Here is a 13670-nt window from a genome sequence, read left to right on the forward strand (position 1 = left end):
AATGAAAATTCTTTTTTCTGATTTTTATAAAGTGAACATAAGAATAACTTTAATTTCAAGATGAACACTTACTGAGCTGAAGCAACTTGTTTACTTGATTATTCATACATCATTTTAAAATCATGATTATCAAGAATGATCAGGCTTTTGAGGAAGGCTTATTTGTTCATCTCTCAATCATCATTGTATTGCATTGCTTCATGTTTTAAAACGACAGAGCTTTGATTATTAAACTAAGCATTTAAATAAATATCTTATTCAGACATAGAGATTCAGATATAGAGTGACGATTTATATGGTTTTATAATAATAATAATAATAATTTGTTACATTTATATAGCCCTTTTCTGGGTACTCAAAGCGCCATACATAGAGGGTAAAACACCACCAATGCACAATATAGTTTATGTAACTTCACTTTTAAAAAAACTTTTGCTGATAATTTACTCACCCCAATGTCATCCAAGATGTCCATGTCATTCTTTCTTCAGTCGAAAAGAAACAAAGGTTTTTGATGAAAACATTCCAGAATTTTCTCCATAATGGACTTCAATGGGAACCAAATGGTTCAAGGTCCAAATGAGAGATTTAGTGCAGATTCAAAGGGCTTTAAAGCCACACTGCGGATCTTTTGGTGTTCCGCAGTTTTTGCACTTCCGTATGCGGAACACCATACGCTGAGTAAGGGTCTTATCTAGGACCCTTAGAGTCATGACTTGAAAAAAGATTTGTTCATTTTGATGAATGAGTTTGAACAGGAGAGTCACAAACGCTCATCACAGAACAGAGCAAGGCAAGCATTTGTGCATATAAAATTTAAACTTTTTTATTTATTTTTTAAATGGCCGATCGTTTCACTAGATAAGACCCTTATTCATCGTCTGGTGTCGTTTAAAGCCCTTTGAAGCTGCACTGAAACTCTCATTTGAACCTTGAACCGCTTGGTTCCCATTGAAGTCCATTATATGGAGAAAATCCTGGAATGTTTTCATAAAAAATCTTAATTTCTTTTCGACTGAAGAAAGAAAGACATGGACATCTTGATTGACGTGGGGGTGAGTAAATTATCAGCAAAAGTTTTTTTGTTTTAAAGTGAACTACTCCTTTAAGTATCTGCTTTGATTGGCATTAGCATCATAATTTCTTACGACTCATTTTTGCTCAGTTTGGGCTGATCTTTTTACTGTTTCTTTAGATTTGACGGACTCCTGCTCCATTTTCAAAAATATTCTCACTGAATTCATACATCAGGCTTGACAGGGTTAATATATGCTGACTTTCTGCTCAAGAAACATTTCAATTATCAATGTTGAAAACAATTGTGGGCTAACTTTTACAGCGTCATACTTCAATATTCGAAACAAAGCTCGAAAGTCCACTAATTTTGATCAATTTACTGAATGAAAACACTGACTGATCCCGAGGTTTCACCGGCAGGTGTCGTGTTTTTCCAAGGTGATCGAACTTCCAAACCACTTATCCATGCTGACGTCCCCTAAAAACCTTCGTGGTGCGTCGGGACACGTGACCTCGTTAATATTCAAGAGCCAATCAAAGTTAGCTATTCAGCTAAATCAATTTAGGGTATCGTTTGCTAATTAATATTCATGAGCGGAGCCGTTGCAGTAGTAGGATTCGTAAATGTGCTTCTTTCCCTTGGGACGGATCCATCCTACGTCACGAGGAGTTGGAGTTACTCGCTCACTGTGGTGTTAGGAGACTTCTGGGACACTTGAACGGGATCCGCGGCGCTCGACGAACACCTTTCGACTGAGCGGGATGAAACGCGTTATTGTTTCGCAAACGAACCGTCATAAACAGTTTCATTCAACGCACACTTGAGCTCCTGGGAAAACGCGCATTGTTCGCACGCGCAAACTCAACTTTCATCCTCACTTGTGGAGAGAGAGAGGCTTTATCCCGGAATCCCGCTGCTCCAGAGGAATGCTCCCCGTAAGGATGTACACACTGAGGATTACAACTCAAACTCTTCTGCTGGCCATATACATCTTCCTCGCAACTTTTACACACGCAGGTAAGAGTTCGTGCTTTTATTATTATGTTTTTTTTTTTCATAAACGTGATTTATATGTGTATGATCGTATTAATTACATTCTATTGGAAGCAATGTCTGCTGAATTTCATCATTTGAAGAGTGTGCATAATTAATGGAAGTGTGGAAAATGTTTTTGCTCCCTCTTACGAAGATGTGAGATGATTTATTACCTTGTCTCCTAAATATGGTGTTCAGATTCCTGCAAAATGATTGAATCTACTGTAAGGGAAGCAGATTAAAGGGATAGTTCACCCAAAAATGTTAAATTCTGTTATTAATTTACGTGTTGAACCAATGTCTAAATATCTTTGATCTGAACACAGATATTTTGAAGAATGGGTAAGTTAACCAAGCAATGTCTGGTCCTCATTGACTTCTGGGTATTTTTTTTTTCTCTTAGCCAGCTATGTAAGTCAATGGGCCTCACATCTGTTTGGTTACCCATATTCTTCAAAGCATCTTCTTTTGTGTTCAACAGAATGAAGGCATTTTGGAAGGTGTGTAAATGATGACAGAATTACAAAATTACTTTGAACTATCCCTTTAAGTGCATTTAATCTAAGCATCTCTAACTGAATGCACCTTTGCTTCACTTTGATCTGTAATTTACTGTGCCTGTTTTAACGAACACAAACTTTATTATTCCCTCTTTAAATCAAATGTAATGCATTTACGTGGGTTTGTTTGTTGAAATTGGCTGAAGGTAATCAGATGCATATTTTGAGAGTGATTTCGTGTTAATTCGTTTCCCTCCCCGCAGGGAGGAGTGTGACAGATGTTGAAATTTCCTGTTTTGAGTTTGCGCTCTTTTGGCCATTTGTCTGGAGGTTTAAGGGGGATGGGACCCCTTTATCGCCCCGCGCTGAGGCTTTGTCCCAGCACTGGAGCCTGTGGGCCGGGCGCAGTGGAAGTGTTGGCCTCATTGATTAGGTGTCTGTGTGTCAACAACACGTGACTGACTCTTCTTCATCAGCCTGGCAACTATTGCCACAAACTATTTGTTGAAGACTGCAAGTGAGCAGCCACAGTTTTTACCTCACACTTGAACACACTCGTTCACACAGAACACGTTTTTTTTTTGTGTTTAAATACACGAGATGCGGGGAAGTTGAAGGGAGGGGGGCACCAGGTCTAAAGATGCTTGATACTTGAGTGTATGGGAGGCAGAAAAGACCAGTTTTTCTTTAGACGTTCCATATTATGGAAGATCGTTTCTGACACAGAATAAAAAACTAAGAAACAAAAAGGTGCTTAAATGAATTATTTGGTTTGAGTTGAGCCAACTCAAATGAAACTAATTACGTTAAATGAACTTTTATGAGTATTTATAACTTTTTTTGAGTTCACAAAACTGACACATTTTAAGCCATCTGAATTTTTTCATTGTTTTGAGTTTTATGACCTTGTTTCTTTTAATTTAGACAAACCTAAATTTAACTTAAACTTGGCTCGGATTTCTATTTCCCAGCCATGACACTCAAAAGGGAAGTAAATGATTAAATTAATTGTTATATAATGTTTTTTTTTTGTTTTTGTTTTTTTGCACAAGATCAATGTTTTGTGGGAGATTTAGTAGTGTGTTTTGTTATGGGGGGTGGGGTGGACGAGTGGAGCATGACCTTAGCCATAGACAGTATAAGAAGTGGACAGAGCGATCTCATTGGAACTCCATTAAGACGATTTAAGCCCGTTTTTTGGCGAATTTTTTTTTTTTTTTTTTTAGCACTTCCATCCCTGACGCGCAGACTCAAGATGTGACGAGAGCAACCCGTCTGTCTTCTAGTGCTGTGGCATGAGAAATCTGAATCATTCCTTTCCGAAACATGCAGAGGCGGAGAGTGTGAATAGGAGCTGTTCATGAGCTAGGAGAAGGAGACAATTTTGCTTGGTATTCTGATTAATTATTTTGTCATTTTGCCTCCACGTCTCCCCGATTGCGCGCGAGCTTCTTCTCCTGTCCGGTAATCTCTCTACTGTGCGACAGAGAGCCGCGTGGGTATGACGCAATCGTTAGCCTACTTTCACTAAAACTGCTTCTACAGGGCCATAACATAAGCTACAAGGTAATGGAGCATTTTATACATTGTCGTGTTTCTTTCGAAGTAAATAAAGTACAAAAGGGGTCTTTAAACACCTCAGATGTAAAGTTATTCGCTGTCAAAGTGACGCCAAAATGAATGGGAGTCAGTGGGAATGCTAACGCAGGTGAAGTTCTGCTACAAGATGGCAGCTCCCGCGAGGCTTCAACTTCTGGTCGATGGATTACCCCCTTGACCTTAGCTTGCCTTGAGAACAGATATATGTTAATATTGTATATTGCTGTACTCGATTCAGCAAGTGCTATGCTATGTTAATGCTAGGGCTGTCGCGATAACCGCAATATTGCAGTACCGCGCTTCTGACAGGTCAACCGCAGAGGATTGCACGTAACCGCAGCAACCGCGATATTCACGTTTTTTTTTATAAGGCTTCTTCTTGTTTTGAACTTCATGCATGTGTATTGAATGCTAAACAAGTTCATAATGATAACAACAAGACTGTTTATCTTAGTGATGTGTAGCCTACAGAGGCTTCACACAGACAGTGAATGAGAGAGATCTGCAGAGCGCGTGCGATTACCTGCGTCTGTCTTTGAAGTCGTGAAAAGGTTGCCGTGTCAAAGGAAAGCGAAATATTTGTCGTATCATCAAGCTTCACGTCACGGATATTTTCCACAAATGCGCGTCAGCAGCAGCGCTGGTCAGAATCCCACAGCGCGAGGAAGCCGCAGAAAATAATATCAGTCACGCATTGAATCAATGCCATATTGGTCTCTAATAAGTGAAGCATCAGCTTCCGCGTTACCCATGCGACGCATTGCTGATCAGCTGAGCCTTGAAAAGTGGAACAAAGTTAAAATCAAAGTTATAAATAATAACATCTTGTTTCATTACATCTCTTTTAACGAATCAGCTTCTTTGAACGTGTTCGTTGAATGAACGGTTCAAAGTCCGTTGTCATAACAATATGCGCGCTGAGTGAAAGCCCTTCAATCATGCTTTCAATGCGCATATAGACGCTGTTTAGTTTCGGTTATTGGTTAAATGACCTCGTTTTTGTCCACATCGTAAACTTTATTTATATAGCAACAAATACTTATAAATTAAATAAATAAATAAATGGCGGTAATACCGCATATCGCGCTATTGAGCCACTCAACATTACCGCAAGGGAAATTCCATAACCGCGACAGCCCTAGTTAATGCTATCAAAGCATTGTATTACCAATTAGCAAGGTCGCATTTATTGAATTAGCTTAAAGCTAAGTTTCAAGCTACTAAAAATAAGTTAAGAGCAATTAAAATGTGTGAAAGTTCTACTTACTTTAACTTTAAATATCTTAAATTAAAAAAAAAATGTATGCCTAGCCCTAACCGATTACCGTACCTAAAATTTTAGTTTCGCCAACTTATTCCGGTTTACAGTTGCGAATTTATATCTAACACTGTTTTCCTCACATTTGCCACAGAATTAAAAATAAAAAAAGTGCTGGCGACTTATCCAACAATACATACGTAAAAAAAAAAAATACAATTGCGAGTTTATATCTCAAATAGTCGCAGTTAAAAATATAATTTACAGTATAGAATTAATATAAAGTATTGTAATTCGCCAAAATACCATCATTTTAATGCATTGAGTTTAATACTTTTGTCTCAAAATATATTTGGTAATTTTAGCTAAATAGTCAAATCTGTACAGTGGAATCCAAAAGCTTATTCTGTGTTGAGATTTGCTATAATGTATGCATTGCTCTACGTGAGTGCACTGTATGCTGTTATAATAAAAGCAAATAAAAGATATCCAGCTTTATAGAGCTGTGCAACAGTACAATTTACATACGATGTAAACAATCAAAGCGCCCCCGTCCATGTTAAAATGCGTGAGTTTGTGTTCTGTTGGGCCTCGGCCTCAGCCGGTCCACAGGAGGTGCTCCTCTTTTGGCTCACACTTAAGACCATCAGAAAGGTGTTGGAGATGTTCAACAAGCCCATTGATGTGGTAATTGATTCACTTGCTAATAAGAGTCCCTGAACCTACAGACAACTGAATCGGCTTCAAACAATGTAGACTGAGAAGAAGTGGGCTTGTGATTTTAAATAGTCAAGTGGCTTTCAGCTCCTAATGCCTCCTCCTTTGAGCCATTTGCATGTTTACACTTTTGAGTCTTTGGATGTTAATGCGGAATGAATCTGTTAATCATTAAAAACAAAAGGGGCCGGCGTAGTGCTGAACTCTGTTTAGTGCCTCCTAATATCAGGATCCCCTTCCTAACACATAAAGAGAGGAGAACGTCCTAGAAAGTTTATTGGTATTCAAAGTATTGCATTGGGATGAAGGAAAATTGACACTTAAAAATAAGAATATTTTTGTAATTAATTAATTCTTAAAAATGTTTTATTTATAAATAGACTTAGTAATAGTCATTTTATCGCCACTATTTTATAGGGATTTTTTTTATCTTGGTTTTACTATTTCAAGTGACTAAGCAGGACAGACAAACTGATTTCCCTATTTAAAAAATGTAACCTTACAAGGTAACAAAATATAAAAGACAAAATGTGTGTGATTACGGACCATTTTGGCCAAAGTGGAGGCGAACGAAGATTAAAATCTTTAATTATTTGTTATAATGAGAACAAAGATGCATATTACAAATAAAATATAATATACAAATGGAATAAACAGTGATTTACAGCAGTTTACAAGAACTGTAACTGTAAAAATAACACTCTAGCTACTGTAGTTATTCAGTGAAGAACAGTGAGGGAGTTTCTATTTGACTTTTGTTGGTTGATCAACATTATGGACAAGTCACGGCAGGTTTTATTAGGATACTGTCACTTTAAGACCTCATGCATTGATCTAATATACAAACACGCATTCCGTTTTGGATGTGTATGGTTAGACATAAGACTTAACCGACTGTGTTTATGTAAACCTAGTAGGCCTGTGAAACGATTAATCGATTAATCGCATCCAAAATAAAAGTTTGTGTTTACATAATATATGTGTGTGTAGTTCGTATAATTATTTTGTATATATAAATACACAAACATGCATATATATTTAAGACATATTTGCATGTATGTACTTTATATATATTTATACAAAATTAATATTATATATAAATATTTGATATATTAATAACCAATTTGTCTTAAATATATACATGTGTGTATTTATATATATACAAAATAATTATACACACTACACACACATATATTATGTAAACACAAACTTTTATTTTGGAACTTTTACGTTTAATCGCGAATAATCGTTTCACAGCTCTAAAACCTAGTGTATATTTGCTTGCGTTAACATGTGATGTGGATGTACGTGTTGTTGTACTGTGTCTTGGGGTGGCCAGAGCTTCAACTGAACGCTCTTTAGCACGATATATTTCTTCAGCAGATCGTGGAGACATTTCAATTATCCACGATCAAAAGTCATATATCGCACACCCCTACCCCCCTCTACAAAAGTGGATTGCGCAGTAAATATTTATCCATGGCATTTCATATTTTGGATTTTTAATGTCTTTTCCCAGGAAAAAAAGATCCAAAATCAAAAATGTAGCCGGTGTCTTCTGGTATGTTTACACACAAAAAAGTTTTCTTTCTTTTTCTTTTGTGTTTTTTTTTTTTTTCGCGAATGCACGGGAATGTTGTCGAAACGATCTCCGTTCACACGGATCCACGGAAACAGCGTAAAATGCTGTATTATTCTTGCCAGCCCAGTAGATGGCGATGCCACTTTGTAAAGAAACTCTATACACTGTAAAAAAATATTGTTGGTTTAACTTAAAAAGTAACCTGGTTGCCATAAAATTTTAAGTTGATTGAACTGGAAAAAGTGAGTTAATACAATTTTGAACTCAAAATAATAAGTTATCTGAACTAAATAAATTATTTAAGTTGATTTAACAAAAGAAAAAATGTTGTGATAACAAATCTTGAAAAACATTTTTTACAGTGTAGTAATACACATACGCATGATGTCACAGTTTTAACAAAGGTTTCGTTTACATGGAGGCGATAACTGTATCGTTTTTGCACTTTAAATCCCATTTTCAAAAATGTTCTTTTTCTGGCCAGCAAAACCACTGTTGTTGTGTAAATGAACGGCCAAAACGCACAAAAGTTTTCTGTTTTTACTTGAAACCGGTGTCGTGAAATGGCTAACAAATATTTTATTTTGCTTATGATGGGGTGAAATATGACGTGAACTTTTGTTTTCACAAGATCCATCCTGCTATACCTTCATGAGGTTCATGACATCTGAAGATCATCAGTATTAAGTCCGACTCAAAGAAAGCTGGTTTGCCTTGATTTTTTTGAAACAAAGAGAAACAAGTTTGACTGGTGTTTTACGGCTCGGGGTCAAACCCCCGCCTTTTGAGCTGTGAAACGAGCTGGACGGCGAGGAACTGGACATGCCTGTGGAGTTACTCAGAGTTCAGTCTGTTAATCCACAGTTGACCAGGGCAAGAGGGAAATCTTCAAAGCGCCCGTCATGAAAAACAGCGGTAAGGCAGCTGATCCTTTAATTCTTCTGGAAACAGCCAATTTCACCATGGGAAAGGCCTCGTCAATTAGCCTAGCATGCGAAGAAATACTGTTGTGCATCTCGTTCACCCTGGTTCTGCAGAAGCGCTGTAAGCTTAAATCCACTGGCCTGTCTGTAATATTTAGGAAGTAGTTTTGGTTCTACGCTTTTCTAGACTTTCAGAAATAGGCCTATAATATATTATTAGAAAAGCCTAACTAAGTGATATTGAGGATATTGAGCAGTGTTTATTTGATTAAAATGCAACAGTAATATTGTGAAATATTATTACAATGTGAATATAGTAAAATGTCATTTATTTCTGTGATCAAAGCTGAGTTTTCAGCATCATTACTCCAGTGTTCAGTGTCACATGATCCTTCAGAAATCACTTTAAAATTATGATTTGATGCTTAAGACACGTTTCTGATTATTATCAGTGTTGAAAACAGCGGTGCTGCTTCATTTGATTAAAGAAAGTAAGAAAAAAAACAAATGGAATATTACAAAATAAATGCCTGGGAGAAATGGCTGATACACTTTGGTTAAAGGGGTCATGAACTGGCTTTTTAATTTTTTTTTTAATATTGTCTGAGTTCAACTTATGACGTTTGCTTGGTTTTTACAAAAACAAAACATCAAAATGAATAGGCTATTTTCTACCCTAGATTTGAGCCCAGCTCAAAAACGCTTATGGGCGTCTCGCACTGAAGACTTGGAAGTAAACGCCCACTGCTGTGAGTGGATAACAGTTTTGCATATTATAATGAGTTTCACTCTCGATCCAGTTTGTCATCAATGTTATTTAGCTATGCGTGTAATGCGTGATTCCGTGGGCGGGGCTAAACTGGCATTGCTGAAGTAGGCGTTGATCTTCTCCTGCGGGGGTGGTGTTTTATCCTCTTTGACGTCATAGTTCCCCACTTTGAAAAACGAGTCGTTTGCTGAGCCTGGTGTCAATAAAAGCTTTTATTGGACTAACAAGGACGTTTTCAGTTCTGAAACTTACAGGATATTCTTATAATATGATGACATCTTAGATGTCAAAAGCTCAAGGAAAATTTGATTTCTCAGTTCATCACCTCTTTAAGATTTATACCATGCACTTTGTTGGTTTGTTGGACTAGTACAAAAAGAGGAGACCGCTGCTATTAAAAATTAGTTTTATCCATTTTATGGCAATTGCAATGTGATGACAAAACGACAAATGTGAATGCTGTGCTGAATCATGCAGTGGTGCAGATTCAGTTTTCGCTGCTGTCCACAGAAAGAGACATCAGAAAGAGGAAATATGCCGTCGCCTGCCAAGCCTTAGTCCTGACAGCAGTCGAGAGCTCTGCGGTCCGTGGTCGTGCTGGAGGAATGGAAATATGTTTTTGTAACATTATTGAACCCTCGCATCACTAATCCAAGCATCTCTAATCAAAACATAGCAGCAGAAGTTGAGTGCAGTGGGCCGCAGTGTCCTTCCTTAAGATGGAGAGGTGTTGAAGAAAACTGCACTGTTGAGGAGCATGAGAAGAGGAGATCACGAGCCGATCCATGCGGACCGAGCGCTGAACACACTCCTGCTGGGGCAGTGCTCACTGACTGTTGATGAAGCGACGGCATGCTGGCGTAACCCAAAAGAGGTGTTTTGTCGTTCAAAAGTTTGGGCTTAGTGAGGTTTAACACTTCTGTTCGCCGAGGAGTCGGATGTATTGAATTAATCAAAGTTACAAGAAAGAGAGGTAATGTTACAAAATATTTGCCTTTCAAATAAATGTTCTTTTTCATGCATCAAGGAATCCTGGAAAATATAATGCATCACCGTTCCCCACAGAGATATGAAGCGGCTCTGCTGTTTTCAACACCAGAAATGCTTCTTGAGCATCAAATCATCATATTAGATTGATTTCAGAGATCCTGTCTGAAGACTGAAGTAATGATGCTGAAAATCACAGGAATAAATTCGCTTACACATTACTATATGTTCACATAGAAAACAGATATTTGTAACATAGGTTTTTTTTTTATTTTTTTTTAAGGTTTTTACTTTATTTTTGATCAAATGCAGATTGGTAAGAATAGGACATTTAAACAGGATCGTGTGGCTGGCGCTAGTTGTGTGAAGTGGCTCTGTGTAAGTGTGTGTCAGTGCACACAAGGATATTGAATGTGTAGACATGCATTGCAATGTTGTTTTGTATTGAGTATTGAAACAAGATGTATATAGTTATTATTATTAACTAAAATAACTTATATATATATATATATATATATATTAGAGCCAGACCTAATATATCGATATTAGGCATTTTCCAAACTATCGGTATCGGCAGTTATAATGGCCGATAAATGAATATTTAAAAAATAAAATGAAAACGGACGAAACACGCTTGAACCATGTCACGAGTGTTGGAGTTGTATAGTTTGTCCACCAGAGGGCGCTCTACACTCGTTGAGTTGGTCACGAGACATACATTGCTTGAATAACAATTAAAAGAACATCCCCATCAGTTCTCTCAACTCAAATAAGCAGGACAAAATTTGTGACTATCATGTCCAGTTTTGCTGCAGTTAAATAAGCCGAGAGTGAAGCGGAATTAGCTAGTAATAGTTACGATACGTTACGTCGTTCCAGAGTAGTTGATTGACTGTGCTTTTAACTTTTGACAACGTGACTGAAGTATTTCTTTAATAGCGCGTGACAGTTATAGCAATGAGACGCATTATCTCTCCTCGGCCTGTTATTTTGAAAATTTATGTTTTACAATAATGACGTTATCCATTGCTAAATTATGGCTCATCATAGACTAGCTAACCACAAAGCTAGCTAATGCCACTATCATCAGTCTGTTTTGTTGCGACAATAAAAGAAACAAGTTTTTTTCAAATGCATTATTATATTATTTTAGTTAAAACTCAAAAATAACCACAAATAACTAATGTTAGGGAAATCTGTTTATGTTTTGTTGCACGTTTCTGAAAAAAAAAAATATATATCGGCCGATATATCGGAATATCGGATTTTAAAACCAACAAATATTTGTATCGGTATCGGCCTTCAAAATCCTTTATCGGTCGGGCTCTAATATATATATATATATATATATATATATATATATATATATATATATATATATATATATATATAAATGATGAATGATACCATAAAATGTATTCTGCGGGTCATGAGCAGACCGATCTCTCTCAAACTGTATTGCTGTTTTATATATTAGTAAGTGAAGTGTGTGATGACTGAGGCATTGGTCCTTTTAGCAGCATGAAAACACTGTTTAAATGTGGATTCAGGTCAGTGACATTCAAACAAGTTAATGGCTTTTCCTGTGTAATCTTTAACTCATTACACCATTCTTTGTCCTTCCTCTGTTGTATTAAACTCGCGGCTTGTTCTACTGAATGGTTGTGTTTGTAAGAATATGCCTGAAATAAATTTTAAAAGAATCTTGATTCATACTTATTTAGCCACATTAAATCATGTAGGCTGTTTTTTTTATCAGTGCTACTTTCTCATATTCTTGTTTGATGTGTACTTATCAGCAGTTTTTGCCGTTGTCCTTATCTTATTCAGATTATTCATCACTATTGAGCGCTGCAGTGATGTTTTTCTGTAGGCCGATCAGTGTGTTATTTTATACTATAGGGGGCGCTATTACACGTCTCCTGAACAAGTGCAGTATTTCCTGATCAAAACGCATGTGAAGAAGCAGAAACGAGCAATCTCATAACGCGATCATCATTCAACAATAAACAGCATATAAATCAAAACTGCCTAACGTTACTGAATGGAATGTCGACTCGGGACGAAATTTTTATGAAAATTACCAAAACCATTAAGATTTTATGTCCGACAACCTCTGTAATCCCATTTAGACACTTGTTTTAGAAAGCTTTAGAAAATTACAAGGGGTGAAAACTGTATTTTATTTTATTGGGGAAAAAATGTGACAGTGTAAAGTCAGTGCTACAATGACTACGTTTACATGCAGCCAAAACCGGGATATTAGCAATAACCCGGCCGTGAACGGCCATGTAAACACCGGCAAAATCCGAATAGAGGATTTTAAAAACCGGGATATACCTGGGGTACCCAATTTCTAACCTGAATTTTTGGTCATGTAAACGCGTATCGGCATATCCCCATAGTGATTTGTGTTCTGCATGTTCTATTCGCAAGGAATCTTGGTCTTTTGAGTAGAGAAACTTCTCGGCGCATACAAAAACCCGCATGCAGTATATCGGAAGTAAACATGCCGAGACCAGGCGAGACACAGCACAGCATACTTTTGGAGCAAGCTCAGTAACGTTACCAGCAAAGTGCAAACAAAGCCGATCGCTATCTGCCCTGAACTATTCATTGTATCCGCATGCTGCTGCTGTTGTTGTTGTCTTTGGATACAGGAAGAAGAATCGGAAATGACGCATATTGCGCATCGCCGACCATAACCCGAAAATTGGCTGCATGTAAACGTAGTCAGTGATATCACTGCAATGTATAGTAGTGTTTTGGGTTATAAAAACAATCATCAATATGAAAACCTCATGTAACCCAAGACAATTTATATAGACATGCCACTTCCTCAATCCTCAATACAGCTATATAGGGAAAAGCTGTAACACCAAAGATGGTGGTTGTATGGACATGCCACCCCCCTCCCGCTGGAATGCCAATCGTCTGCTTTTAACAGTCAAGCTGGAAAACATGTAAGCCTATCGTCTGGTTCCACTGACGCATGTGTTGAGGTTTGCGACAGCGGAGACGAGAACCCTTGCGCATGCGTAGTAAATGTATAACCTGTGGGGAAAAAGACCTTTTAAATCTTATTTTGGGGCAAAATCATCAAACTTCTTCAACGATTTTTATCATATTTTAATGCTGTTTGTATACAAGGGGTTTTTATATCCTGGTGACCGGGAAAGTGCAGTTCTGAGTCTCATTCATTCATTTAGATAGGAGCCTGGTCTTGTTAGTCCGAAATAGCTGCCCGAAGGCGTTGCCCAGATAGCGGCTGAGTGGCATGAC

General features: G+C 37.3%; 1 protein-coding gene across 1 annotated transcript in view; it reads left to right on the forward strand.

Moving 5' to 3' along the window:
- The first annotated feature begins 1623 nt into the window (after positions 1 to 1623).
- The window catches only part of ror2 (receptor tyrosine kinase-like orphan receptor 2), a 96345-nt gene continuing 84298 nt past the window's right edge, over positions 1624 to 13670 (forward strand). The window contains exon 1 of the mRNA XM_039675351.2: positions 1624 to 2035. Within this exon, the coding sequence (XP_039531285.2) occupies positions 1945 to 2035 (91 nt within the window). The 5' untranslated portion in view covers positions 1624 to 1944. The remainder of the gene's footprint in view (positions 2036 to 13670) is intronic.

This window comes from Pimephales promelas, chromosome 23 (genome assembly GCF_988280905.1).
Source record: "Pimephales promelas chromosome 23, fPimPro1.hap1.1, whole genome shotgun sequence".
Taxonomy (NCBI): Eukaryota; Metazoa; Chordata; class Actinopteri; order Cypriniformes; family Leuciscidae; genus Pimephales; species Pimephales promelas.